Source organism: Gambusia affinis, linkage group LG16 (genome assembly GCF_019740435.1).
Source record: "Gambusia affinis linkage group LG16, SWU_Gaff_1.0, whole genome shotgun sequence".
NCBI classification, from domain to species: domain Eukaryota; kingdom Metazoa; phylum Chordata; class Actinopteri; order Cyprinodontiformes; family Poeciliidae; genus Gambusia; species Gambusia affinis.
In genome coordinates, this window is record NC_057883.1 from 25309939 (window position 1) to 25337422 (window position 27484).

General features: G+C 36.7%; 1 protein-coding gene across 4 annotated transcripts in view; it reads left to right on the forward strand.

The window, feature by feature from the left end:
* The window catches only part of myo6b (myosin VIb), a 42475-nt gene extending 15593 nt beyond the window's left edge, over positions 1-26882 (forward strand). Inside the window, exons 11-34 of one of the 4 annotated variants that reach the window (XM_044142421.1) lie at positions 565-582; positions 1583-1763; positions 3290-3434; positions 4324-4481; positions 4858-4949; positions 5233-5305; positions 7028-7155; positions 8344-8439; positions 9326-9496; positions 11480-11518; positions 11588-11681; positions 12557-12687; positions 12796-12873; positions 12951-13080; positions 14806-14896; positions 16050-16200; positions 18772-18980; positions 19073-19151; positions 20065-20225; positions 20319-20369; positions 22304-22407; positions 23965-24099; positions 24838-25056; positions 25884-26882. In XM_044142421.1, the coding sequence (XP_043998356.1) occupies positions 565-582; positions 1583-1763; positions 3290-3434; positions 4324-4481; positions 4858-4949; positions 5233-5305; positions 7028-7155; positions 8344-8439; positions 9326-9496; positions 11480-11518; positions 11588-11681; positions 12557-12687; positions 12796-12873; positions 12951-13080; positions 14806-14896; positions 16050-16200; positions 18772-18980; positions 19073-19151; positions 20065-20225; positions 20319-20369; positions 22304-22407; positions 23965-24099; positions 24838-25056; positions 25884-26083 (2934 nt within the window). In that variant the 3' untranslated portion in view covers positions 26084-26882. The remainder of the gene's footprint in view (positions 1-564; positions 583-1582; positions 1764-3289; positions 3435-4323; positions 4482-4857; positions 4950-5232; positions 5306-7027; positions 7156-8343; positions 8440-9325; positions 9497-11479; positions 11519-11587; positions 11682-12556; positions 12688-12795; positions 12874-12950; positions 13081-14805; positions 14897-16049; positions 16201-18771; positions 18981-19072; positions 19152-20064; positions 20226-20318; positions 20370-22303; positions 22408-23964; positions 24100-24837; positions 25057-25883) is intronic. The other 3 variants (XM_044142422.1, XM_044142423.1, XM_044142424.1) reach the window with 3 other exon arrangements.
* The last annotated feature ends 602 nt before the right edge of the window (positions 26883-27484 follow it).

The window sequence follows — 27484 nt, forward strand, 5'->3', positions numbered from 1 at the left end:
AAAAGAGGCTTTAATGCACAAACACTGCTGACTTATTTTTATTATTATTATTATTTATAAGTAACTTCAGCCAAACAGAAGATCTTGTTTTAAGTCAATAATTCCTTGATATTAATGAAAAGGTTCTGGTTCCACAGCAGATTATTTTATTTATAACATGGGAAAAATGTAAGAGAAATAACTTGCACGCCGTCGTTTTGCCTATTTCCTGTCTGCATACTTCAAAATAAAATTAAAAAATATATAATTTCCTATTGGTCTGATGTAATATTAAAATATTCTGATTTTTATTAACTTTATGCCAGAATAACCAGAATCAACACTTGAAATAATTAAATAAAGTAACTTTTCAGTGAGATCCTAACAGATTGTTTTTTAAACCTAAAAGATGATATTTGTAATAATAAAAACTGTTTCATCTGAAATCAATCTTGTTAATCATATTGTTTGCTTATAATGTCTATAATCAGTAATTTAATGATGAACCTCCTGTGAGCTGTGATGTAAGTAAAACTGATTTATTTGCTCCTGATGATGTCATTTCCTCTCTGTCCCGTCGCTCAGAATAAACAGGAAAATAAGGTGATTTGTTTTTTTCCTCCTGTTGCCGTCAGAGTTTTCCATGCTCTCACTTTTCGTGAAAACAGACAACGGGTGCATGAAGTTTTTTTCTTTTTGCATTTGCATGCCAGCTTGGATGTGGGTTTGGTGTTGCTTAATTATTCAGCTGTCTTCAGACCTTGAAGGCGCGGCTGCAGAACTCCAGGCAAATTTTACATGCAGCCATGTCACCCTCTTAGAAAAAAATTAACATTTTTCCTCCTTTTTTAAATATGGAAGAACAATTCATGTTCAGTGTTCACTTTACCAGATTTATTGTGATGTAGAATTATCCTTACATATTCATAGATCAGTATTTTATATTTTGTTGTTTTTGTTGTTCCAAAAATAAAGTAGAAAACACCTGAAGAGATAAACCTGTTGCTCCATAAGGTTTGCTGAGTTCTGCTGGTGGAGGCATTTCTTTGATTTTCATATTTCAAACCTGTTTTGCAGCTTCACAGTGTGAAGTTTGAGTAGGGATGCACGATATATCGCCACTAACATCGGTATGGGCCGATATTAGTTTTAACATATCGGTATTGGTTCAATATAAGTAAATAAATTGGCCAAAATAAACAATCTCTCCATCCTGTTATTTCTGGAGGTTTGTCAAGTGACGGTAACAGCAGCTGCATTTCCATTATAAATGTGCACAAAACTTTGTTGATGGTACACTAATGTTAAAAAAATACAGTTTCACATTTGGAGTGTTTCCATTAAATAACAAACTCAGTTAAAATCACAAGTGAATGTGTTTGTTCAGGCGATAAATCATAAATGAACAATAAACATCCTCCTCCATCTACAGCCTGTTGTTTTGCTACCAGCTGCATCAACCTGTTGAACACAACAGCTGTATTTATATCGGTCCAGGTTTTCATATCCGTGCATCCCTGTGTCTGAGTGTTTGACTTGATCTGAGCTGAATTTTTTAACTTGACTTTTTGTTTACTTCCTGACTCCTCCATGTTTCTTGCAGCATGTGAAGCTGGGCGCTCTCCGCGACCCCCTGCTGGACGACCTGGGCGACTTCAACAGGATGTGCGTGGCCATGAAGAAGATCGGCCTGAACGACACGGAGAAGCTGGACCTCTTCAGGGTCGTCGCTGGCGTTCTGCATCTGGGAAACATCGACTTTGAAGAAACTGGGAGCTCCTCAGGTGAGAAATGAGCAATAATCAGGAATATTTTATTATTTAGTCTCTAAAAAACTAAAACCCTGGATTGGATAATCAGTTCATTCCACAGCTTTATGAGCATCATTCATTTCCACCTTTTATTTTTTGATGAACATGAAGCGGTTTATTTTGATTTATACCAACGTTTTCCAAAATTTCTTCTTCTATCATATTTGGAGCATCCATTTTAAAGTCCTGCCATAGATTTTGCAGTTAGATTGGGTTCTGGTTTCATCTAAACCGTTGTGTTGTAGCTCTACGTTCTGTGCTGGAAGATTAACCTTCACCCCAGTGTCACGTCTTGGTCAGCCTCTAACAGGATCGTCCAGGATTGTCCTGGATTTACCTTCGTTTATCTCTCCATCAACTCTGACCAGATTCTCCTCCACTGCTGAAGAGAAGCATCTTCACGCCATAATGCTGCCACCACCATGTTTCATCCTAGCGATGTTTGCTGCGGTCTGCATTAGCTTTCTTCTTCCCATTCTCCCATGAAGTGCATGACTTAGATTCTCACATCTCGGAGTCGAATCTCTGCAGCTCCTCCAGAGGTGGTATCAAAAAATGATTTAAATCCAAATGTTTGGAAAAGAAAAAGTCTTTGTAAAAAAAGAAAAAAAACATTTGAAATTTATGTTTTTTCCCCACAATTCTACACTATTTTCTGTTCTAGCTCCTAAAATCCCAATATAAAAAATCCCAATTTGATCTCGCCTGAATCCTTCCTCTGGGATCCGCGTCACAACCGATTAATAAATACTTCCTCTTCCTCTCAAAGCGGGCAAGTCTGGTGTTTTATTTTGGATATTTAAAATATCTTTCTGTTCTGGAGTTACGTGGTCTTTAAAAAATTTTACTTTATGGTGAACTTGCATTATTATTCTATTATCGATATATTACATGAAAAGTAATATGTTGTCTATCACAATAATTTATTGTCCAGTAAAATTTGATATTGTGACAATCCTAATCGTTCAAGACGTTGTGAATATGTTGCATCTTGTCCTGGTTTTGTTTCAACTCAGTAGATAAAAGTTGTCTTTTTAAAAATCTAAATGGTATTTTCATACATTTTTGTAACAGAAAAGTAAATTGTAGATCAGGGAGTCCAAAGTGGGTCCTGGAGGTCCGATTGCATCCTGCAGGTTTTAGTCTCTCCCTGGTTTAACACACCTGGATCCAATGACGGCTGTTAGAGGCCCAAGAAGAACATGGACCTGCTGGAAGGTTGTTGGTACCAGCAGGGACAGAACTAAAACATGCAGGATGCAATCGGACCTCCAGGACCGACCTGTTGTAGACCGTCAGTACACCTGCAACTTAGTCTGAGAAGGTCATAAAAATGGAGATGCTGCTGTTGATCCCTTTACTTTTACTGTTTGTTTTAGTTGTCCGTTGTGAAAGTCGTGTCTCAGTTTCGAGGCTCCAGTAAAAACCAAACACTATAAAAAATTCTCGGTTACGAGGTTTTGTTGTTTGTTTATTTACTTTATTGCTTTTGCTTCCAGGTGGTTGCACCATTAAGAAACAGTCGGACCAGACGTTGAAGTTCTGCGCAGAGCTGCTGGGTCTGGACCAGGACGACCTGCGGGTCAGCCTCACAACTAGGATTATGCTCACGACAGCAGGGGGCGCCAAAGGCACAGTTATCAAGTAAGAAAACCCATCCTGCCTCAGTGAAAAGGATCAACTTTGAGGGGATTTCAGTGAAATAATAAGAGTTAAGCTACAGGAGATGTTTCTCTGTTTCCTAATCTGTCTTTCTAAATGCCCTGTGAGTTAAACGAGCGTATGCAAATGAGGATATGATATTAACACTGCTCCTCTGTACTTTGGTGGTGATGCCATGTTTGGTAGATGAATATTTCAGAAGGGGCCAGCTGCTGGCCTGGCCTGGAAGTGTTTCCTCCACATCAATAATGCAGCTTGTGTCTGAGGAGGCAGGGGAGCGTGGCTGCGGTGCGCTGAAGCCCCGGCGTCTGGGGAGCAGGTGGAGCTTTGTTACCAAGCTGCAGATACATCCAGGCGTCCCCTGGGAGGGAAAGTCTTTTAACTCATCAGATGAAACATTGCAACTGATAAAATTGCCTGTCATTGAGAGTAATTGTTTGTTTGTAAGTGTAAAAACAAGAAAATCTGCTAACAGGCTGATTGTTTTAAATGGGCTTTTGTATCTGAAAGGCTTTCGGAGCCGAATAACAAAAGGAAGTCGAAGGAAAAGAGATAAAATGGCTATTTTAAATTAAAATTCAGCTTCTTCCCAGCTGGGACAGTTCAGTCAAACTCTATGACCTGCACTTTGTGAGATCAGGCAACCTCTGTGAATAATTCGAACACGAATGGTGAGAAAAGCGCCATTAGAGATTCAGGTAAGGTTCAAAGTTCAGGTTTCTTTTAAAACTAAACTCCTAGCTGGAATATTAAGCTCCAAGCAACTTGAAAGATGCCACTTTAGAAATGGGGCTGATTTGGGAAAGTGAAAACAGAGCGGCGCTGTCCCAGTTAGACTTTCTCTCACTGCCCCATTTTTGTGTCCCTGCAGGATTCCTCTAAAGGTGGAGCAGGCGAACAATGCCCGGGACGCGCTGGCCAAGGCCGTGTACAGCCGCCTCTTCGACCATGTGGTCAAACGTGTCAACCAGTGCTTCCCCTTCCAGGCGTCCTCCAACTTCATCGGCGTGTTGGACATCGCTGGCTTTGGTAATGACCGATTTTTACTTCTGAGTTTCAGAAGTAAAGATTTTATCTCAGAAACTTTCTTGTTTTTTCTAGAATTTTTCTGAGATTAATCTCAAAACGTCTGGCAGAAATGTAATCCCTTTTCTTTATCTTCAACATCCTTAATACATTGTTGTACTTTTTACCTGTAAGTTACCAAAATGTGCTTTTCCTTTCTCTTGTCTCTTGGTGATGTTGCCTGAGTGTGTGGTCTGATTTTTAATTTCGCTAATATGATGCGTAAACACACTCCTCACCAGGAGAAACTCATTTCCCCGTTCCTATAATTAATATCAGCTTTGCATTTATTTGTGGGGGTTTTAATTGAAATGTGTCTTCTGTTTTTTGATCCTCTCAGAATACTTTGAGCACAACAGCTTTGAACAGTTCTGCATCAATTACTGCAATGAGAAACTGCAGCAGTTCTTCAACGAACGCATTCTCAAAGAGGTGGGTGAGGAGCCAAACGCAAAAAAGGAAACATTGTTTGCATGCAGATGATTTTTCTCTCACTTTGCTTTCTTTTTCACTTTCTACGCCCACATTTCCTTTGAGCTTTCCCATTAAAGAGCTAATTTCAGCTGTTTCCTCTCCTGTAATGCCATTTAATTAGTGGCTGTCAATTCTGGTTCTGCTCAGTAGTTATTACATAAGAGTTTGAAGCTTGTTGGATTGTTTGAAAACCTGTAAGAGTTTCTTTCAGTGTTGGATTTGTGTGTTTTGGTGGCTACAGGAGCAGGAGCTCTACCAGAAGGAAGGGCTGGGGGTGAACGAGGTGCATTATGTGGACAACCAGGACTGCATTGGTGAGTTTCTGACTCCTTTTAAAGCCTCAAACTTTTAGGATGTTTGTATTTATTTACATGAAAACTTGGCATCATTATTACAGTTATAAATTCATCATCAGTTCTGTTTTGCTCTTAGTAAAATGCGCATCATTACACTGAAGTTGTTGCTCTAACGGTTAATTTGTTTTCTTGCATATTAATTTTGTAGTAGATTCAGTTTCATTGTTCAGTTGTGATTAATTATTTGCTTCACAGCAAGCGATCTCTTCTACAAATATGAAAAAAACATTATCATCTGTTTTTATGTTATTGATCAAATTATTTACATATAATTTAGGGCTGCAAATAACAATTGTTTTAGCTATTCTGTAATCTATTGATTATTTTAGACGATTTTCTGTTTAAATCTGTTTTACACAACATTGGAGATACATCAAAATATGCACATAAACAAAAAAATATTCAATTCCTTTCTTAAATAAGAAAATAAAAGACTTCCTCCCTCATATCCGGCGTTCACCTGAATCCGTCCTCTGGGATCGGCGTCACAGCCGATAAATAAATCCGTGACAGAAATGCAGACTTGCTGTTCCTCCCACAGCCTGTCTGTCTGTCTGTCTGTCTGGCTGAAGGGAGAAGGTGCGATAAGTTCCAGAGGGTTTTCCGGCCCTCCGGCGCCGTGAGAAGCTCAGATTACGCCTCTTGTTTTGGTTCCGTTTGTCCTCAAATCAATCCTGGAACTAATGAGTTGAAGTAGTCCACGTACCAAGGTGAATGAGTTTGATTTGTATTTCAAAGGTTGTGATTATTCAGGTGTGAGGCTAACTGACAGCAGTGAATAACATTTATGACTTGCAAATGACCGTTTGGGATGGCCATTAATTCAGTCATCAATCTTCTCCATTTATGCACAGGTGCTTGCTCATGCTAATTTTTCTAAGGTCCTTGGCTGTAACATTATTCTCTGAACAGAGTATTGGATGAATAATTCAAACATGAGTCTAAATGAGCATCCAGGAACATGTTCTATACTTTTTAAATAATCAAATTCAGAAATGATGAGCAGTGGAAGACTCAATGAATCCCAAAGTCAGAAAAACATTTTGTAATTTCTGTCTTTATAAATGATTGAAAAGTGAAAATGAAGCCACTGTTGCATCATTTACTATCTTGTTGTGTGTTAGGAAACAAACAGGATTTTTTTGCACCGAGTTTGTCTTTCTTTTTGTGTTCTTCCATTTTGAATAGTGCATGTTCTTTGGGATGAAGGGGGTGGAGTTAATGTCCTGCAGACCTGTCACAATAAACTATTAATTGCATAATAAATGAAAAGAAGCTCAATAATTTCCATTCTGATTAATTTTATTCTTTTGAAGGACAATTTTGATTGCAGACTTTCTAATTAAGGGTTAAGAAACAATATAAAAATAAAACACAATTTAAAGATGGAACCTAAAACTAAAGTATTGGTTTTGCAAGCTGGTATTGATCCGATATTGGTATTGATGTTATCGGTATTTTGGATGGAAGTATGTTAAATTACTTTGGACAGTATCCAGGTAGTTTTATTCTGATTAATGTCATTTATTTATTTGTTGAAACTGGTCTGACAGGTTTTTTCAGACCTAAAACTTTGATATCTCCCAAAGCAAATTATAATCCCTAATTAGCACAAGTTACTGGACGTTAGGTGTAAACATGAGCTGTAATTCTGTGGTGGATCTTTACATTTCTGTCCAGATCTTGTGGAGGCGAAGCTGGTGGGAATCCTGGACATTCTGGATGAGGAGAACCGGCTTCCTCAGCCCAGCGATCAGCACTTCACGTCGGCTGTTCAGACCAAACACAAGGATCACTTCAGACTGACGGTCAGACGTTTGGGCTCGTTTCTGGTCTTAATTATACATCACTGTATAATAAAACATTCAGTTTGATGGAAGATTTCAAGTGAATATAACTTAACTCTCATAGTTTGAACTCGACTTAAACAAGTGGCGGGAACTTTTGGATTACAAAATGCTTAATGAGTTAAACTATTTAAGTTGAGTCAATTAGAAAAAGTAAAGTATTTGATAAATTATTTAGGAAACGGTTAATGCTTTACGTTACAGACGTTTCTCCATTTCTGATAAAGCAAATCAGCAAATCAAAGAAATAATTTCAGCATTGAAAGATAACATATGCAATAAATGTAAATTATTGATCTCTTTTTAATTTATCATGTGATTAATTGATTATTACCAACAGCAACATTATATTTAATCTATAATCACTGAATAAACATTTTGTCATCAGAGCATATTTTTGTAAGGGCAGACCCAGTACCAGTACCACACCCAGACACACTCCCAGTACCAGTACCAGTACCAGTCCCAGACACACTCCCAGTACCAGTACCAGTACCACACCCAGACACACTCCCAGTACCAGTACCAGTACCAGTCCCAGACACACTCCCAGTACCAGACCCAGACCCAGTCCCACTCCCAGTCTTATAGGGTTAGGATTAGTTATGGGGTTAGGATTAGGTATAGGGTTAGGTATAGGATTAGGTATAGGGTGTGGTTTAGGGTTAGGTATAGGATTAGGTATAGGATTAGGTATAGGGTGTGGTTTAGGGTTAGGTATAGGATTAGGTATAGGATTAGGTATAGGGTGTGGTTTAGGATTAGGTATAGGGTGTGGTTTAGGGTTAGGGTTACATTTGTCCTCCACATCTTCTGCAGCTTTTCAGAGGCTCGTTTTTCCTCAATCTCCCAACAATTTCTGCCTCCGTTTCTTGTTTTAGTTTCATTGTTGATTCTGAAGAATGATAAATGTTTGGACCCTTTCACAGCACTTTAACTCGACAAGATGAAAGTGGCATTCAGAGCCGTATATTCAAGCACACTCATTGAATAAGTACAAGGAATCCTTGAACAGAGTTTGAAAGGGTGTGTGTATTCTTAAAGTGTAGCTCTCTGCTCATCTCAACACCAAGGACATAATAAGAGCTCTGGCAAAACTTGCTTCAATCCAGAGGATATTAGCCAAAATGTCTTTCCTTTCCTGCTCAGGTGCCCAGGAAGTCCAAGCTGGCAATCCACCGAAACCTTCGAGACGACGAAGGTTTTATGATCCGCCACTTTGCAGGAGCCGTCTGTTATGAAACGGTATTTATGGCGTGAATATTTTTTACCAAGAGTTGCTATTTATGGAAAAGTTTTCACACCCTTTGTTTTCTCACTTTAATGTATTTTATTGAAGTTTGCTCTGACAAAAGGTGAAGGAAAATAAGCTGAAAAGTGCGGCTGAAGGTCTGAGTATCTTTACTCGCTTTGCTCATTTTGAGATTTACATTTTCTGCCGTTATGTTTTTATAATTAAGACTTGCTGTAAATATTTAATCTGATTTAGAAACATTGCACTGTTTATCATTATAATAAATAATCCTGATTTATCGTTACAATAAATTATAATTAATGATGTTTAAAGTTGGTCTGTTTTTCAAGAGAAGTATCTGAGTTTGTGGGGCTAAAAGAGAATTATAAATATTTCTTAATGTCACTTTAAATGTAATTTATTTTCCCTCCAGGATGAATTAGTAGCTGTGAAATGAAACTTTAATTTCCGTATCGTCCACCAACTCATTTAATCTGTTGGTTCTCCAACCTTAGAGAGACGGAAATGTTTCCTCAAAATAGTTCTGACGACTACTGTGTTCAACTTTTGCAACAGATTCAAAATTGGACTTTGACTAGGCCATTCTGATGCATGTATTTGCTTTGATTTAAATAATTTCATTTTCATTGAACAAAAACTAAGTCAGATTTTAATAGAAAAAGGAATGTGTAAATCACAATAGATCCAAAACGTGTCATTTTGAGTTGGTGTGTTAGAGCAGTGATTATTTTGAGTTATTGAATATTTCCGTCACATAGAAACTTGTTGGTACGTGCAGAACGTCTCCCATTCTTCACTGGGTTTAACGCGCCATCAGTATGTGGCAAACGAAGCCTTCCACCACATAAATGAATGCCAATACGCTTGTGTTGACAGACGCGGTTCGTGGAGAAGAATAATGACGCCCTCCACATGTCCTTGGAGAGTTTAGTGTGTGAATCAAAAGACAAATTTGTTCGAGAGCTGTTTGAGAACTCCAGCACCTCCAAGGACTCCAAACAGAAGGCGGGAAAACTCAGCTTCATCAGCGTCGGCAACAAATTCAAGGTCAGTGGCGCAGGTCGCACCTTTCTGCACCAATCAGCAACTTGGAAAAACTCTGAGGTCAAAATTTTCTCAAATTAAAAAATGAACATTTTTTCAGATTAAAAAGTGAAACATCATTGTATCATGACTTCCTTCATTTTCACCGGCACAAAACAAATTAAAGCTGTCATATTCTAGTGAAAAAAGTAGAAAAGATTATTGTAGGTCTGAAAAAGCCTCAGGTTGTTCATTTTTTTACTTTTTGTTCTAAATGTTTTCTATTTTTGTGATCCAGAAGATGTTTTCAGTTTCATGAGAATTTTATCCAGGTTTAGTCTGATTTTGACTAAAAAGTTTGTGGCTTGACTTACTAAGATACAAAAACAAAGAAAAACAAATAAATGTTTTAACAATTTTTGCAAAAAAAATCTCCAAAAAACTTTCAACTATCCATTAGAGGAAAAAAAGTGTGAGCTGTTGATTTTGTGTAAATTTCTGCAACTGCAAAAAACTGAAGAGACTCAAATTATAGAAAAATGAACTTTTATTGTTTAGTTTTATATGTATGTTTTTACTTTTTGCCTCTTAATAAATCTTTTGATCTGATTTAAACATGAAGCATTTTATTTACAGATATCTTAAATCAGAATGTGAAATCCACCCATTTTCACTTTCTCTCTGTTTCTTGCTGCCTCTAATTTCTCTAAGTTTCTTTTCAGACTAGTAGAACGTCGAGTATCTCTGATCTTCTTTCCCTTCTCCTTCCTGTTTCTCAGTTTCTTGTCCTTAGTTCGGACGTCCCTCTTAGATTTCCTCCAGTCTCACCTCTTTCCTCTGAGAAAACCTTCCTTGGTGGATAAATCTGGAAAAACTCAGCTTGAGGTATAAAAGCAGGGAGCTTTAAAGCAACAGCAATGGAAAGTAAAATAAAATGGTGTTTTTTTATTTTTTTAGAAGTTGCATTTAAATAAACTCCAAGCTGAGCGAAACTTATTCTGTCATCAACATTTATGTCCATCTCTGTTTTTTCAGGAAATGTTTGTAATTCTGTTTAGGACTAAAACAATGAATCCCATTAATTATGATGATTATTGAAATCAAATTGTTCTAATTCTGTTAAAAAATATTCTATCTTGCTTATTCCCCCCCCATCTTGGTGGGATTTTGTAAAAGTATCCCAGGAACTTGTTGGGATCTTGCAGATATTTTTGTTTTATCTCAATAAACAAGAAGAAGTTTTTGAAGATCTGAAAAAGCAACTCATGATCTCACAAAAAAAAACTTTAAATATGTGAAACTTTAGAAAAAAAACCTCAGGACATTTGTGAGACCTGCCATAACAACTTAAGATCTTAAAAATGTAATGTGGGATTTTATTAAACTGTTGTTGGATCTCAGAAACGTAACTCAGGATGTACACTGTAAAAACATAAAATCAAATACCAAAAGTATTTTTGGTCTAGTTTTTAGTTTAACTACCTTCTTAAACTTGAAATAATACACAATCAACTTAAAAATAACTTTTTAGCAAGAAATAAAGCTTTTTCTAAGTCAATAATTAATTTCACTGGCAGATTATTATTACAGCAAAAAAGCCAATAAATGAGACTAAACTGTTTTAGGTTAGTTAAGAAAATAATTTCTGTTTACTAAATAACAGAATAACCAAAAATATAATTTGGGATTTATTTTTAATTTAGGTAGAATTTGGAAAGTTACTTACTTCTCCTCAATACACTGCAAAAATACCCTTTCCAAATTAAAAACCACAGAAAATAAGATGTTTTTCTTCAATATTAAGTTATACTAGATAAGATTTTGTTTTGCAGTGTATTAAACCCTCTTTTTTTTTATTTTTTAAAAGTTTGACCCAGGCATCTCAAAATGAACTCTGGACTTTAGAGAAATATCTCTTTTTCTCCTTGAACTGCTTATTTAATTTTAAAATCTTTATGACTCCTATTTTAAAACTTCTGCCTAAAGTTTTTCTTCTTGCACAAACAGACACAACTGAACCTGCTCCTGGAAAAGCTTCGCAGCACGGTGAGTTTCTTACTGTTCAAAATGAAGCAGGCTGAACTGGATCCTCCTCATGATTCATTTTGTGTGCAGGGCTCCAGCTTCATTCGCTGCGTGAAGCCGAACCTGAAGATGGTCAGCCATCAGTTCGAAGGAGCGCTGATCCTCTCGCAGCTGCAGTGTTCAGGCAGGAGAACTAACTCTGGAATTACAGCTTATATGAACAATAAAATGCACATGTAACTTTTTACTAGTTCTCCAAATGTGATATGTTGAATTTAAATTAAACAGCTTTATTACAGCTTAGCTGTTCTGGCAGGTTTATGCTTTGGGAAATGCATGTTATCTACAAAGGTTTTTAAGTTTCACATCAACAATGTTTAGAGGCAGAAAGATGCAAACGACGCTTTTATTTCATTTCTGCTTTTGTTATGTGGTTTTTATTCTGTTTATGTGAAGAGAGAGAAGAAAAACCTCTATTTGTAAAATGTTTAAATCTCCTAGTTTTTAATTTGGACCCATTTTGGACCTAAATTACAGTGAAGTTTTACGGCCACAAGTAAAAAACTAAATATAAGAATAAAGTTATAATATTACAGCTTTATTCTCCAAAGTTTATGATCTGATCCTGGTTTTATTATGACTTTATTCTTGTATTATGTTGACATTTTTTCTTGTAGTCTTTTGATTTTATTTGAATGAGTTTATTATAATTTATGACTTTATCCTCACAGTTTATGTATTTTTATTGGAATGGCCCTCTGTCATAGTACATAGAAGCTTGTCATTTTATTATTTTGGGATTAAATCTCCTAGAATTGGTAAGTTACTGTATTGTTGCAAAAATCAGTGAATGAAACATAAATTCACAAACAAGCCGTCCCTCGATCTGTTGCTCTGTTAAAAATCATATTTCTATGGGTTAATAATGCTGCTCCAAAACGTCTGTCTCTATAAATTGGTCCTGATGCCAACATGTGAAGGAGGTTCAGCCGTTCTGCTGTATTCTGTATTCTGCTGTATTGGATCAGTGGAGGGTTGATTTTGTGTTTGGACCTGTAGGAATGGTTTCGGTTCTGGACCTGATGCAGGGCGGCTTCCCCTCCAGGGCGCCGTTCCACGAACTCTACAACATGTACAAGGCCTACATGCCGGACAAACTCACACGGCTGAATCCTCGACTCTTCTGCAAGGTCAGCGCATCTGTTTCTCTGTTTGTTGGTGAACTTGTTTGTTAAAAGTGATTAAAAATGTTTTAATGACACATCATCACACATCACTGTCCATCTGATCTCTTACAGGCTTTATTCAAAGCTTTGGGACTAAATGAAAAAGACTTCAAGTTTGGATTAACTAAAGTGTTCTTCCGCCCAGGAAAGGTGACGTTTTAGTCTTAATGTGGAGCAGAAATTCGTCTCCATTAAGAGTCAAAGTGTGACGAGTTTCTGTGCCTCAGTTTGCTGAGTTTGACCAGATCATGAAGTCCGATCCAGAGCATCTGGCTGAGCTGCTGAAGAAAGTCAACAAGTGGTTGCTGTGCAGTTGCTGGAAGAAGGTCCAGTGGTGCTGCCTGTCTGTCATCAAACGTAGGTCCACAAAACTGCAGCATGAGCCAACGGCTCAATTAATGTTTATTAATTCATGTTTGTACTACAACGGCTTTATCTGAGCAATGAATAATAAAAAAAACAGTTTTCTGCTTTTTGCATTAAATTACAGAGGCAGTGTTGGGCAACATCAACTGTTTTCAGTTTTACATTATGTTATAATGTTTTTCCCTTTTCTAAAAAGATGTTAAATTACAAAGTTTGATTTCTTTTAAGTCATATTTGATACATATTTCCCTTTTATAACCTCCTGTAACTGTATTAACTGTATTAATGTAAAGTGAAATAATTGATCAGTCTTTCATTTATGAATGATTATTAGTTACATATAGGCACAGAGGTGGTTTTTGTAACAAATAACACAAGTTGGTATTTTAAACATTATTTACAGCTGATTAGCTCAGTTAGCTCAGTTAGCTTAGTTAGCTCAGTTAGCTTAGTTAGCTCAGTTAGCAGGTTAATCACTGGTTTGTGTCGCCTGGACTGATTTTGTGCAATAACTTTTTATTTTTAACTGGGACAGAAACCTTCAAGACAAACTCAAATAAAATAAAAATAAAATAAAGGACAAAATGTGTCACAGTGACCTGACCTCAATCCTGCTTTTATTTTATTAAATTTCTGATATTTTTTCAATAGACACCCAACAAATATTTTAAAATCTGCAAAACCTTCAAGTTTCTTTCAAATAAAACAAATCTGTCCACTACATATAGTTAATTAAACTTTTACATTATCAAGTTGTAAAAACATCACAATATAAATTGACAAAAAGTTTGGACACCCCTGGATTTAAGTTTTAAATCAGAGTAAATATTTCCTGTTTATTTTGCTTTGAATGCTCAGATTTACTTCAGTTTGTTTAATGTCTGAATGACGAGAGAAAAGAAAAGTTTCATTTTGAAGTTAACACAGCAGGATTGCTGAACCTTTAAAATGCTTTGGAAGATGATAACGCAATAATTTGAATAATTTGAATGATTTGAATAATTTGAATGACTTGAATCTTCTAAGTTATAGTAAATGTGTGTGTGATCCAGTTGCACCACTTCTGTCAGAATTACAACAAATACTAGGAAGTTAGTCAACATTTGACCTAAGTCCTTTACTTTAAAGACAATAATTCCAAAAACTAAGCAAAATTAGAGACATTTTTAAATTTGACCAACATTAGAAATGACATCTTTCATTATTCTGTAAACAGGAATCATTTTCTAAAACATTTAGTTGGATTTAACTCCAGTAAATGAGGAACAAGTGGTGTTTTTAAAAAACATTAAAAAACTTAGTTGATGTCATTAGTGGTGAAGCTAAAGCTGCTAGTTTGTATTTATCCCAGTAAAGTTGGTATTCTGTGTTTTACTGTAGCATCAAAGCAAAGCGGCTTCTGGCTGTCCGCCATTTTGAATTGACCGCTTTTCATTTCTGTCTGAATATTAAAGTGAGCAGCCTCCAGCCTCAGCACCACTGAAGAATCACATCCTGGTTATTTATGCTCAGCACCAAGCTGCTGGTTTCCACTGTTTCAAACAGAACCGCCCGGGTCCAGCTTCAAATGACCAGACTCTGCTGGACCCGTGCATTGTTCTGTTTTTATCACATTTCTGTTTCAGTGGAGTCAGAGCAAAATATATGGTCAGATTACATTCTCCTTAAAATCAAAGTAAGCAGCTGATGACAGCGAGTATTTTTGTTTCTTTGCAGTGACGAATAAAATGTATTACCGAGCGCTGGCCTGTATTAAGATTCAGAAGACGGTCCGCATGTGGCTGTGTAGGAAGAAACACAAGCCGAGGTGAGTTTCCTCTTTTCTTTCTGCTCCATTCACACCAAACATGTTCAGTCTGCTTTAATCCAACTCCAGTCTGTTTGCCTGGAAAGTGTGAATGCGTATAAAAGTGAACTCCGGTCCTCCTGTAAACCTCGGTCTCTGTTCAGTTGAAGTGAACTCTGGTTCTATTCGAATGCATATGTGAACACCAAGTGGACCAGAGACCGCTCCAAACTCAGAAAGTGGACTACAGCACAAGGCATTCTGGGTAACACAACCAAAACAAACGTGTTAGCCTAGCGCTAGCAGGAGAAATAGCTCATGGTCTTTAACCAAAAACTAAAGAAGAAAAACACTAAAATCTGATGCCACTCCATTTTTATTTACATTTCATGAAGAAAGGTTTGGTTTTTTTGGAGGTGTTTCTGTCAGTGGTTCTTGGTGCAGCGCCCCCACAGGCGAGGAGGGGAACAGGTTTCTCAAGGTTTCGGTTTGAAAAACCACAGCAGCAGTTTGATTTGAACCCAAAACAAAAACCTCTTCCCTTTTTTATTGTTTATTTTTGTTTTACGTAGTAATTAGATTTACTCAGTTATATTTATTAGAGTAACATTTTGGAAAATAAAAACTTTTAGAAGCATTTTTAAACCCTGTACTTTTTACTGTAACTTGTTATAATGAAGTAACTGTAAAACTTACTCCAGGTCTATTAAATATTAATAATTGTAGATTTTATTAAAGGATCCAAAAGGGAACTGAATTCTCCTTTGATTTGTTTATTTCGATTTAAATTGTGTCTGTATGATTTTAGTAAATGCTTTGTAGCAGACTATAAATCCTGGAACCATTTTAGATATATAAAAATAATCAGCTTTCTGCTCAGTGATCTGGATAAAACACTATAAATACAGATTATTGATGCATTTGAACCATCTGGCAACATGCCCACTGATGCATGGCTGATTTACTGCTAATCACCTACATTTATTAGCTTAGAGACGTTAATTATATCTGAGTGCAAACGGAGTTTAGAGTAACTATTAATATCCAAACAGAAACCGATTGAACTGATTCAAACATAAAATGTACGTAGTCCTCCTTTCATTACAGAACATCTATATTAACATAAAGGCTTTTTATGAACTAAAAAGGTCATTCTCTTACTCTGTTGATTCAGGATTGAAGGTCTGGTGAAAGTCCAGAAGCTGAAGAAGCACATGGAGCGTTTCAACGAAGTGGTGAACGGACTGAAGGAAGGGAAGCAGGAGATGACCAAACAGGTTGCAGAGCTGGCCGGAGCCGTCGACGCCCTGTTAGCAAAGATTAAGGTAGAAACTGCTCCATCTGGAGCTACAAGCAGCTCTTATGTCCAATGATGTTTATTGTATGTGAAACTAATATTTTAAAAGTGCACAAGAACAATTTAGATTTGTATTTCAGTTTCATTATTGATTCCTCTCAAATCGTTGCTGGTTTGTGTCTCTTTTTCCAGGTTTCCAGATTCTCTGCTTTTGATTGTTTTGTCCTCAATATCTTGGTTTTTTCTAACATCCTGCATCTAACTGATAATTGTTACAATTTTTGACTTTTTAAAGTCACTTAAAGCTGATTTTACGTTACCAATAGAAGCTCTGAACTTCCTTAATAATTGTTCACATGGTGTATTTTAATTGGAGCAACCATCTGAATTTATCTGAACTTTTAACAGTCAGAGATTTGCAGACATAATGTGTTAAATTTTTTTTTGTTGATGCTTAGGTAATCAAGTTATTGATTGATGTATCTAAAGTAAGGCCTTAAAATGTCTGAAATTTTACTTTTTTAAGTAAATTGGCCTTTAATATTTTAACCAAAGGTCTTAAATTTTGTCTTTAAAGAACTTTTCCATCTCATTTATTTCATGTATTTTTTCAGTCAGGTAAAGGTGTAAAAGTCAGACATCTTCATGCATTTGTGATTCAGAACAGCTGAGGCTAACGCTAATTAGCTGCTAACAAACCCTTCGCTAACTAGCAAGCTTTTTTTTTTGCGAATTTATTGCCAGTTAGATGGACAAAATTCATACATTTAGGTGGAAATATAGGTCTTAAATTCCATCCGTAATGGTCTTAAAAAGTCTTAAATCTGAGTTGGTGAAACTTGCATAAACCCTGAATGTTTACATTAAACAGTTTGAGTTTAAAAAACATATTCATTTTTTTCTTTAAGCCTCTCTGGCTCATATTTATTTGATTTTATTTTCTGTACATTCGGAGATGAAGACGAAGTCCTCATCCTGGTATAACACAACATAAGCCTTTTTAAGTGTTTTGTGCCCTTTTCTCATTCTTTCTTTGAGAATCAATGTTTTCAATCACCTGAGGCGGAGAAGAGCTTGTGAAAAAGACTCCAATAATTGAACTTATTGAATTTGTTTTGCTCAGTGATCAATCACAGTTGGTTAGGTAAATCCCAGCTCTCCCCATGCAATATGCACCTTTTATTATTGAACCCTTAAGGTGCAGCAAATAATCAGAAACACCATTTCATGCTATTTGAATTTGGTGCTCAAAATTCTCCAGTAGCAATGATACCATTTTTGTGCACTGCAGCTTCCTGTATGTAATTACCAAATGTAATTATGGAGTTCATTGGTATCCTGATTGACACTAAGGAGCCACTGACCTGGTTTCTTACTCTCTCTCTCCGCTCCAAACACTTTTTCCATGCTAACTGTTGATTTATTAGCATCCCTGCTGTCAAACACACGTTACTCTGAAGGTTCAGCCGTTGCTGTTGGTGTGGCGTGAATAATGCATCAGATGCCGACGGCTGTCGCTCAGCCCTCATCTCACCTCTTTGTGACACAGTTAGAGACTCTTCCTAATGAATCCTCACAATGCCTTGCAGATATTTAGAGGAACTGGACATCATGCCTGCAAAGTACAACTGACAGACTTACTGTCACTCTGTGTAACACATGGCATCATGGGAAACATTTCTAATCAATAACGTTATTATGATTGACCTCTGTGGCGTTTAGTCCTACAAATTCAAGATAACAATGTTTGTTCTACAAGAATTTTATTTATTTTTAATTATTAAAATCAAATATTACAGGATATAATTCAAGATAACAATGTTATATCCTGTAATATTGGATTTTAATAATAAAAAATAAATAAAATTCTTGTAGAAATGGTCGATATGACTGACAAATTTATCACATTATAAGCCTTTCATATCAGTCGATATTGACAATTATTGATTATTTTTCTCTTTTAAATATCTGAAAAACTGACAAACTGATGACATATCCTTCATGTTTTAACCACAGTTTTCACGTCACTGTTTCTTTTTAACTAGGCAACCTTAAACTGCTGCTGCGCACGTTACTCAACAGGTGGTTGCTAGGTAACCAAAGAGTGAGTCAGTTAGTTGGTGCCACCAACCTTCCTTTGCTCGCCGTTAGAGGTTGAGCAGCAAAAGTCAATTTTTAGATTAATTAATTTCAGAATGTATTCATTTATTAATTTATCAGGGTTTTTTTTTTTTAGAAAAAATTTAAACATTTGGGTTAGGATTTTTTTGACTTTTGGAAATTTTTTAAATTTCAAAAGTTTTAATTTTTCTACTTTTGAAACTCAAGTTTTTATTCTAGAAATGTCGAAGATTTCAACATTTCTGACACAAAATGCTCTGAAAACACTCCTAAAATGTGTTTTCCATTTATTTTCCAGTATTCTGCAGGAGTTTTACAATCAGTGGAAACTAAAAATAAAGTTTGATTAGTTAATCATACTTCATTTTTAGTTTTCATGTTTTGATTTTTAGCCTTCAAGACTGAATTCTGCAGATTTTGGCGTAGCTTTTCTTTATTTCCTGCTGCTTGTTTTGTAACCGTGACCTTTGACCTCCAGGCCACAGTGATGACCTGGCAGCAGATCGACACCGAGTACCAGGCGCTGGTGAAACGCTCCGAGCAGCTGCTCTCCTCCATGCAGAAGAAGAAACGGGAGCAGGAAGAGACGGAGAGACTGAAACACATCGAGGACGAGATGCAGAAGGAGAGGAAGAGGAGGGAGGAGGAAGAGCAGCGACGTAAACAGGAGGAAGAGGACAGAAGGCTGTGAGTGGAAAAGATCCACATATAACTGATGAGAAGATTATAAAGAAATAAGAACTAAGTGATGAGAAGAACCTTTTGTTTCGACATTTTAGAAAAGCAGAGATGGAAGTGAAAAGAAAGCAGGAAGAGGAAGACAGGAAGAAGAGGAAGGAGGAGGACAAAGTTATTCAGGTTTGAAAGGTTTTGTCTTTTTCAACTTTGACTAAAAGTTTCCATGCAATCCTGACAAAATTAATCAAATAAATCAGATTAATTAGTTTTTATTAATCCCCCACTTTCAGCTTTTTATTGGCCTCTTCTGCACAGCAGGGAGAAGAAATCTAGTGAAAGAAACCTGTGGAGTTCAAATATTGCTGTAATTATTACAAAATGTCTGGAACACAAAGCAGCATCAGCAGTTTTACGGGAGGATGCTCCAAACTTTCTGCCATGCTGAGAAAACTCCAGAGCCACATCGTCTTTTTAACTCAAAACTGAACTCTTCATCAATATTTTGATGAAGAAAAGTGTTTTAATTCATATAGAAAAATGAATCTGTAAATCAGCCAATCAGGTTTATTTGTAAAGCACATTTAGCAACACTAAACAGTTCAAAGGGCTTTATGGTGAGAAAACAGTCAGCAGGTGTGGAAACTAATAGCCAACGTTGCATTTTGTCATCAGTACACATCGAATATGTTGGTTCATTTTCTATTTATTGTGGTTCTAAACAGGCAGGTTTTTAAAGGAATTCAGTGTTTCAACTATTTCACAGTTTTCTGGAAGTTTGTTCTAGATTTATGTGCATAGAAGCTGAATGCTGCGTCTCTAAATTATTGTTGATCCAAAATATAAACCAGGTTTTACACAATTTCTCTGTTAATTCGCTTTTTAGACTTTTGTTGAGGTAGATAAGATCGGCTTCACAATCAACCAATCAAAATTGGTGCACCCCTCATAAAAATCTCAAATGAATCTCAAATTTGCTTCATTGTTGAATTATGTCTTGAGTGGCCTAACAGAATCACCCAGAGGCCTCAAGCGGCCCCTGCGCCACACATTGGACCTCCCTGATGGAGGTGTGTTTTGTGGCGTTTGCTTGCAGACAGAACTGGACGCGCAGTTGGCTCTGGAGCGCGAGGAGCAGGTCCAGCGCGCCGCCATGGTGGAGCAGGAGAGACGCGACCGCGAGTTGGCCATGAGGATCGCTCAGAGCGAAGCCGAGCTCATCAGCGAGGACGGCCAGGGCGACGCAGGCCTGCGCAGGTAGACGCACGGCGCCACATGCACGGCGCCCACCCAGGCTGACCTCAGCCTGCAAAACTTACTGACCTCTTCCTGTTGCTGTGTTTTCTGCAGCCATGACTTCTTTTCAGGTCTTCCTGTCTCTCCATCCTCAGCCAGACTCATGTAAGATACCTGAGCAGGTGGAACTAACGCCAGTCGTAGTCGCTCACTTAATCCTAGACTCTCTTAATCCCTGCTGTCGCACCACGTCTCTCAGCTGCCTGAAATAAATACCAGATTATAATCCACCAGGAAAATTACTCCTTTATAATTATTCAATCAAATTACTGAGGTTAATAATCAACATTATTGATGATTTAATGCTGATTTTTTAAATTATCTATCATAGGACTGGCACATTTCTTTTTAATTTTAATGAAAATGAAGTCAGAATATTATTTATGATCACATTGTTTGTCTGATTGAACTGGTGGTAAAAGTTTGTCTTCAGGCTTTTTAGGACTTTCTAGTTATAATATTTTTGTTGGTCAAATCAAATATTTGTGCAGCAGAAACATTCAGTCGGCTCTCAGAGAAGATCTCTCTTCCGCTCGTTCTCTTCAGCCAGGAGTTTTTCCTTTAACCTGCTGCCAGGAGCAAATTACTGGCCGTTCCTCCACTTCCACTTCTCCCTGTGAAAAAATCAAGTCTTCTTTTCAGAGTTACAGCCGTTCCACTCAGGCACAAGTCGCAGCCAGAATGACAATGATCCCGAATCCGTTTCATCTTTCCAGTCAGTAAGATTTCTAAAAGATAATCCAATGATTCATAGATTAGCAGCCAGAGACACTATGCTGACTGTAATTAGCAGAGGCAAATCCCTTCAGTCCTTTTATGGAATTAGCTGGTTCCACTCAGCAGGAGGACTGCAGACATGAGATCAGAACAGAGCAATCTGTGAAGTTGCTGAAATTACATCTGGTGCTATTAATCTGATTTATACAAAAGCGTCTTCTCCCTCGCTTTTCTTTTTTCTCTGTTCTTACAAAACAAGAATAGAAGATAAACGGCCTTTACTGTCCCAAAAGGGGAAATCCACGTCTAACAGGAGCATCAGGTGTAACGACTGACACAAAAACAAAAAGCTTTTAGTGTTAAAAAAATGTATTTAAAAAATAAGATTAACAATAATAGTAATACCCCGCCTCTCGCCCGGAACGTAGCTGGACAGGAACCAGCAACCCTCCGGAGCCCATTAGGGACGAAGGTGAACAGAAAATGGATGGATGGATGGATAATAGTAATAATAATAGTAATATATATTTAAAATTCTGTGATCAAAAGGATGTGCAACTGAGTTGGATGTTTACTGAACACTGAAAAACACAAACTGTTTAATGTACGATCCATCAGTCCAGAAAAAACAAAAAGTAAGAACAGAGTGGATGGTTCAAACGCCAGCATGTATCTTAAGTTTTGAGTAAAATTGAATTTTTTGAGCTTTACCTCACCTTATGATATTATTCCCTCTTCAAAAACAAACCTGGAGTGTTGCTTTGATTCTTTCATGCATGTTTGAGAAATCCTTTAATCTCCATGGCAACCAGTCAGCTGGCAGAACGCCTGGGTGGACCTAGCCCCGCCTTCGAGACGCAGCTCCTCCTCTGACCTGCAGTTTTCAAGTTACTGAGCTTCTACCTCACAGAACAGCCACTCTGCTCCTTCAGACTAGCCAGCAGCAATTAGCAAACCCTTGGTGGAGCATTTCCTCTGCTGGGCTCATTATAGGAGCCACTCCTCAGTGAAACGCTGATTAAAATGCTGTTAACGTGTTAATTAAGGAGCCATGTTGTGATGACTTCCTGAAGGCGGAGTTTCAGAAAGAGCAGAAGGTCTTTTAAAGAGACAGAGCCCCAATTTAGAAGTCAAATTTATTTTAAGTCATATTTGATATGTGACTGTTACGTACTACTTTAACCACACTGAATTATTAATTTTTAATCACCTTAGTGAAATGCAAAGCATTTGCTTTTTCTCTACTAATCTCACCTTTCCCAGCTCACCTGTCTGCCTCTGTTTGACCTTTCTCACACACCTTCGTCTGTTCCTAACCACAGGGGTGCTCAGGTGCAGGCCACCAAAGCTGCTGCCGGTGTGAAAAAGCACGATCTCAGCAAGTGGAAGTATGCAGAGCTGAGAGACGTCATCAACACGTCCTGTGGTGAGAATCCTGCTCAGTCTCAATCCTCCATTACGGTGTGAGAGCTCTTCATGAAATTGATATTTTCCCTCCTTCATTCTCAATCTGCTTGCAGTTTTCAAGCACCATGTTAAATAATTCAGCACCAGCTCATATTTGGCACTTAATGATAACCAAATTCATTCGGTGTTATCTTTCTCCATCTGTTTGATAGTTTTTTTTAGCTGCCAAAGTGTCTGTTGAGCGTCTTCGACTCCAGCTGTGAACACGATGTCTTGCCTAAAAAGACATTAAAACAAAGCAAAGTTGAGGATTTTCTTGCATCTGCTGCTCATTTCTGTCTTTGTGCTGAAGAGAGGAAACTGTTACCTCAGTAAAAGGATTGTTAATTTTTCCTTTTCAGTTTGAGGCAACATGAAAAGCTGGCAACCTTTGGCTGATTGACATTGATGCTTCTCTTCATGCTGTTCTCTGATCAGGGCTTGGCTTTCCAAGGACATCTGGATAATTATCCACAATGATGTTTCACAAGGACCTCATTAGAAATGTAGCAGATGCTCATCATTATGTTATTTATTAATTCATTTCAATCTTAGAATCAAAGTGAAATCCTGTCATTACCTACAAAAGTATTTATATCAGCAGAACCTTTTCACAAACTTTGGTATCATTTAATTTAAAATTTTAACCAATTCAATGTAAAGTGTATTTTTTAAACCTAAAAATATGAAGAATATTTTTTGTGTTTACCTCACTGAGTCAAAACTTTGTAGAGCCACTTTTCAAATTAAATTCAGCTGTGAAAAATTTAAATTCACATTAAATTCATCTATAATGACAATATTGATCTGGTATTGATTTTATGAGTGACATTAACAACTAAATCTACAATAAATCAGAAGAATTTGAAATAATGTGAGTTAATCTGACATTTTGTTTCTCTTTTGGATCAATAAAGTATTTTTAATTTAAAATACATTTATATATAACATCAATTCCTAAATTCAAAATGTTAGTGGCAGCCATACAGTTTACATGTCATAAGGTAGTAAAGTAAATAAGTTTGATTTCTTCCCATTCTGTATTGAAAGGGGAAATCCCACAGCATGACACTGCCACCACCGCTGCCACATTTACTAAAAAAATGTCGATTTTTTAGTAAATGTTTTATGGATTTTCTTTCAACAATGTCTTTATTCATGGAGGCCATATTTTTAAAATAAAAAGCCAATTAGGGTTGTGTTTGTAATATGATATAAAGAATTGTGAATATTTTACTTTTTCCATTAACTTATCTTTGCATATTTTTGTTGCTGTGAAACAAACCAGCAGAGAAACCAGTTGGAAACTTATTTAAATCTGCAAACTAATTAATGATCAACAAGAGACCAAATCTGGAAGAATTTCTTCTGTTGTATTTTGATTAATTTTTAAATTGATCACTTTAGAAATGCATGGAGGTAGAAGATCAACCTGAAGATCTTGAAGTTTTAAAATACTTTGAATATATTGTAGGACAATAGATCCTCTTAAATGTAACAACTTCTGAGTTTTAACAAACTTTTCTTGGTTTGAAAGACATTGAGCTGCTGGCAGCCTGCAGAGAGGAGTTCCACCGTCGGCTGAAGGTTTATCACGCCTGGAAGTCCAAGAACAAGAAACAGAATGATGACGGGAGCGACATGAGGGCTCCTAAATCCATCACTGACTACGGTTGGTAAACAACATTACTGTTGCTCTGATTGCAGCAACAATAATCCGGTTATAGTAAACTTTCTTGGATTTTTATTTTCACATCCAGTTCCTCCTTACAGATGGAGACCTTGATGCTGCAGGTTGAATATTTTAAAAGGATTCCCTCAATGGACAGATTAGACCCACATTTTAGGTTTAATTTGGTTTTAATAACACCACATAAAACATCAATACTTCTAAACTGCTCCATTATGCAGATGACACTCTGCATTTTAATCTTTAATGTGATTAAAATGTTGTTATATTGAAATTAATTCTTTTTCATTTTTACTATAAAGAATCTTTTTCCTTCACAAAGAGTAGTGACAGTTTTTAAAATCCCTCTCATATCTCAGAAAATGTTTGTTTTTCTACTTTGAGAGAAAACCTTATTGAAAAGCTGAATGCTAAAGATATCTGAATATTTGGAGAAAATAGTAATCATTTTCTTAAAAAGCCAAAGCTGTGCTTTTATTGTGAAAGTAGGAAACATCCTGTTTTATCAGTCAAGAAAAAACTTTTTCAGGCTTCATTTTTCAACATGACATAAAGTATCAATCTTTCCTTTTTATGTTTAATAAATATACTTTAAATCCAACTGTACAGACGCTCCTCTTTTTAAAGAACCTTTCATTATTATTCTTTGATTCATGTCAGACCAGGCCGCTTGTTTTTCCTCTGGATTTTACATCTGTTGTTGAAATGACTGAATTGCAGCTGAGCAGAACCCGGCTCCTCCAACACCGGCCCAGCATCAGGAAGTCGCCATGAACCGCCAGCAGCGATACTTTCGGATCCCTTTCATCCGACCCGCTGACCAGTACAAGGACCCGCAGAACAAGAAGAAGGGCTGGTGGTACGCCCACTTCGATGGGCCGTGGATCGCCAGACAGATGGAGCTGCATCCAGACAAACAGCCCATTGTGTTGGTGGCAGGTGGGTCATCAGCTGTTGTAGGAAAATCATTTCATGTTTGGTCACTGATGCTGAAATATTCTATGAAAGAAAATTGAAGCCTTCAAAGAATCCGTAGAAAAGATTTTTGTAGTTTTTCTTAAATTATATCCTCAAGTAGTTTTTATTGGATTGATAAAATATGCAAAAAAATCTTTATTTTAGGTCTTTATTTGTATCTCTGTCAGTTTATCTATTACCTAACTATTAATTAAAACACATATTAAAATCTAAAAATGTAATTTAAAAATCCTTTGATAAAGAGTTGATAGAAAATTGTAGCAAAACAATTAAATATTACATCAGAATAATAAACTGTCCAGAAATTTGAGCTTACATTTGGTTGGAGCTTCTTCTGCATGAATTACTGCATCAATGCAGCATGGCACGGATAGAGATTCTGTACAATGGCTGTTGGAAAAGATAAGTGTTGTTGTTGACTTACAATCCAGAAACCAGTTCCTGTTGGTTGTGCAGGAGGTTCCACTTCTGCTTTTCAAAGATGCATGATTGTAATTAGGCATCTGTTTGCAGCCATTTTTCATGTGCAAGTGTAAACGTTTAGTTGGGGGCGTGGCCAGCAGCAGCTTATTTGGATTTAAAGTGACAGAGACCCTAAAATGGGTAGTTAATGCAAAAAATGTAAAGTGGGATGTTTTGTAGCCCATAATCTCTCCTTCTCTGTCCAAGGACTTATAATAATTCACTTTTAACTGGGAGGTTTATATTTAGTAATTCAATCATGTTCTCATTAATATTTAGCGCCGGGCGTAAATCTCTCTGCTTTCTCGTCCTCCTCCACCACGAAGGTAAAGACGACATGGAGATGTGTGAGCTGAGTCTGGAGGAGACGGGTCTGACCAGGAAGCGGGGCGCTGAGATCCTGCCCAGGCAGTTTGAGGAGATCTGGGAGCGCTGCGACGGGATCCAGTACCTGAAGAAGGCGATAGAGAACAAGCAGGCCCGGCCAACGTACGCCACCGCCATGCTGCAGAGTCTCCTCAAGTGAAAGCAGGTTTCTGCAGGAGCAGTTCACTGTCTCTGCGCTTGGTGGGAAATGAAGGAAATAACAGCATGCAGGGACGCTCCATTTATCTCTAAATGCTCACTTCGTATCAATTATTATACTGATTTCATTTTCTACTTTTTATTCATTTGCAGTGCAACACTTTCATTTAGTAGCGTTAGCAAACTGGTTGTTGTTTTCCGAAATCTATGCAGAAATTTAAAATCCCACTGAGGCCTTAAAATTGCACCAGAGTCTTAATTGGTTCATCCTCTGTAGCTGTAAACCGAAAACCCAAACAGTGACACCAAATTAGAGCTTTAACTGTCTGATGATACCATAAAATTCATGCTTTATGATTTTTGTGACTATAAACGAGGACAGTCACCATTTACACCAAAATATATGATTTCATAAGTTTTTAGCAAAGTCAGAATCCAGTTCTTATCCTTCCAACACGCTCACACCGACTGAATTCGATCATTTTTAAGTTTTGTGTTGTCAGTTATGGGAGATATCATGTAATGTTTGTTTTTCCTGGCTGCACACATTCTGTATCTGGAGACTTTTTTTATTGCTACTCATTTGATATGGGAGAGGGAAATGTTTTCATGTTTGCAGTTTTGTGCATACAGGATTGTTTTACAGCTAATAATAATGTTGTTGGTGTTTGTGTTGGTTTTTTTCTCAATAAATCAAATCTTCATTTATCTGAAAAAAAAAATCCCACTTAATACCAAAATCCGAGTTATGAAAACTGAGTATGATGGAAAAACTGTAGAAAATAAAGTTCTGAAAAACTCGCGTTTGATTTGTTTTTCAGTTTAGTTTTTGAAATTACAGCAGCAGTTTATAATTAATATTTTTAAATTAGTGGGTAAATGTGTTGTGTGTAACTGTTACATAAAAGCCATCAGAGGTTTTATACTTTATAATAATATAATAATTAATATAATAAATATATTTATTATTCGTGTATAAATCTGGTGCACAATTTTCACATGAGCATTTAACAAAATGTAATAAATGGAAATATTTAATTTCATTTAAAAATTAAGTTGTAGAAATATTAATATTTTTATTTGAAAGGTTTGCATCACACATTTTTTTCTTCCACATAATTTTCCACATAATATGCTTGAATAGAGCACCATGAACAGCCATCGTGTTGAGCTGGGATCTTTTGTGGCTTTTTATTTGAAATTATGTCGGACAATAAACTTAGAAAAAAATTATGAACAAAATATTGTAATGTCTGGTAAACTTATAAAAGTTAATTAAATTTCTTCCAATATTAATTCTTAAAAAGTATTATTTACTCCATGACCTCCACATTGTTTCTTCTATTAAACACTTTAATCATATTTTGCTTTTGCCCACTTATAAGTTCAATATTATAATAAA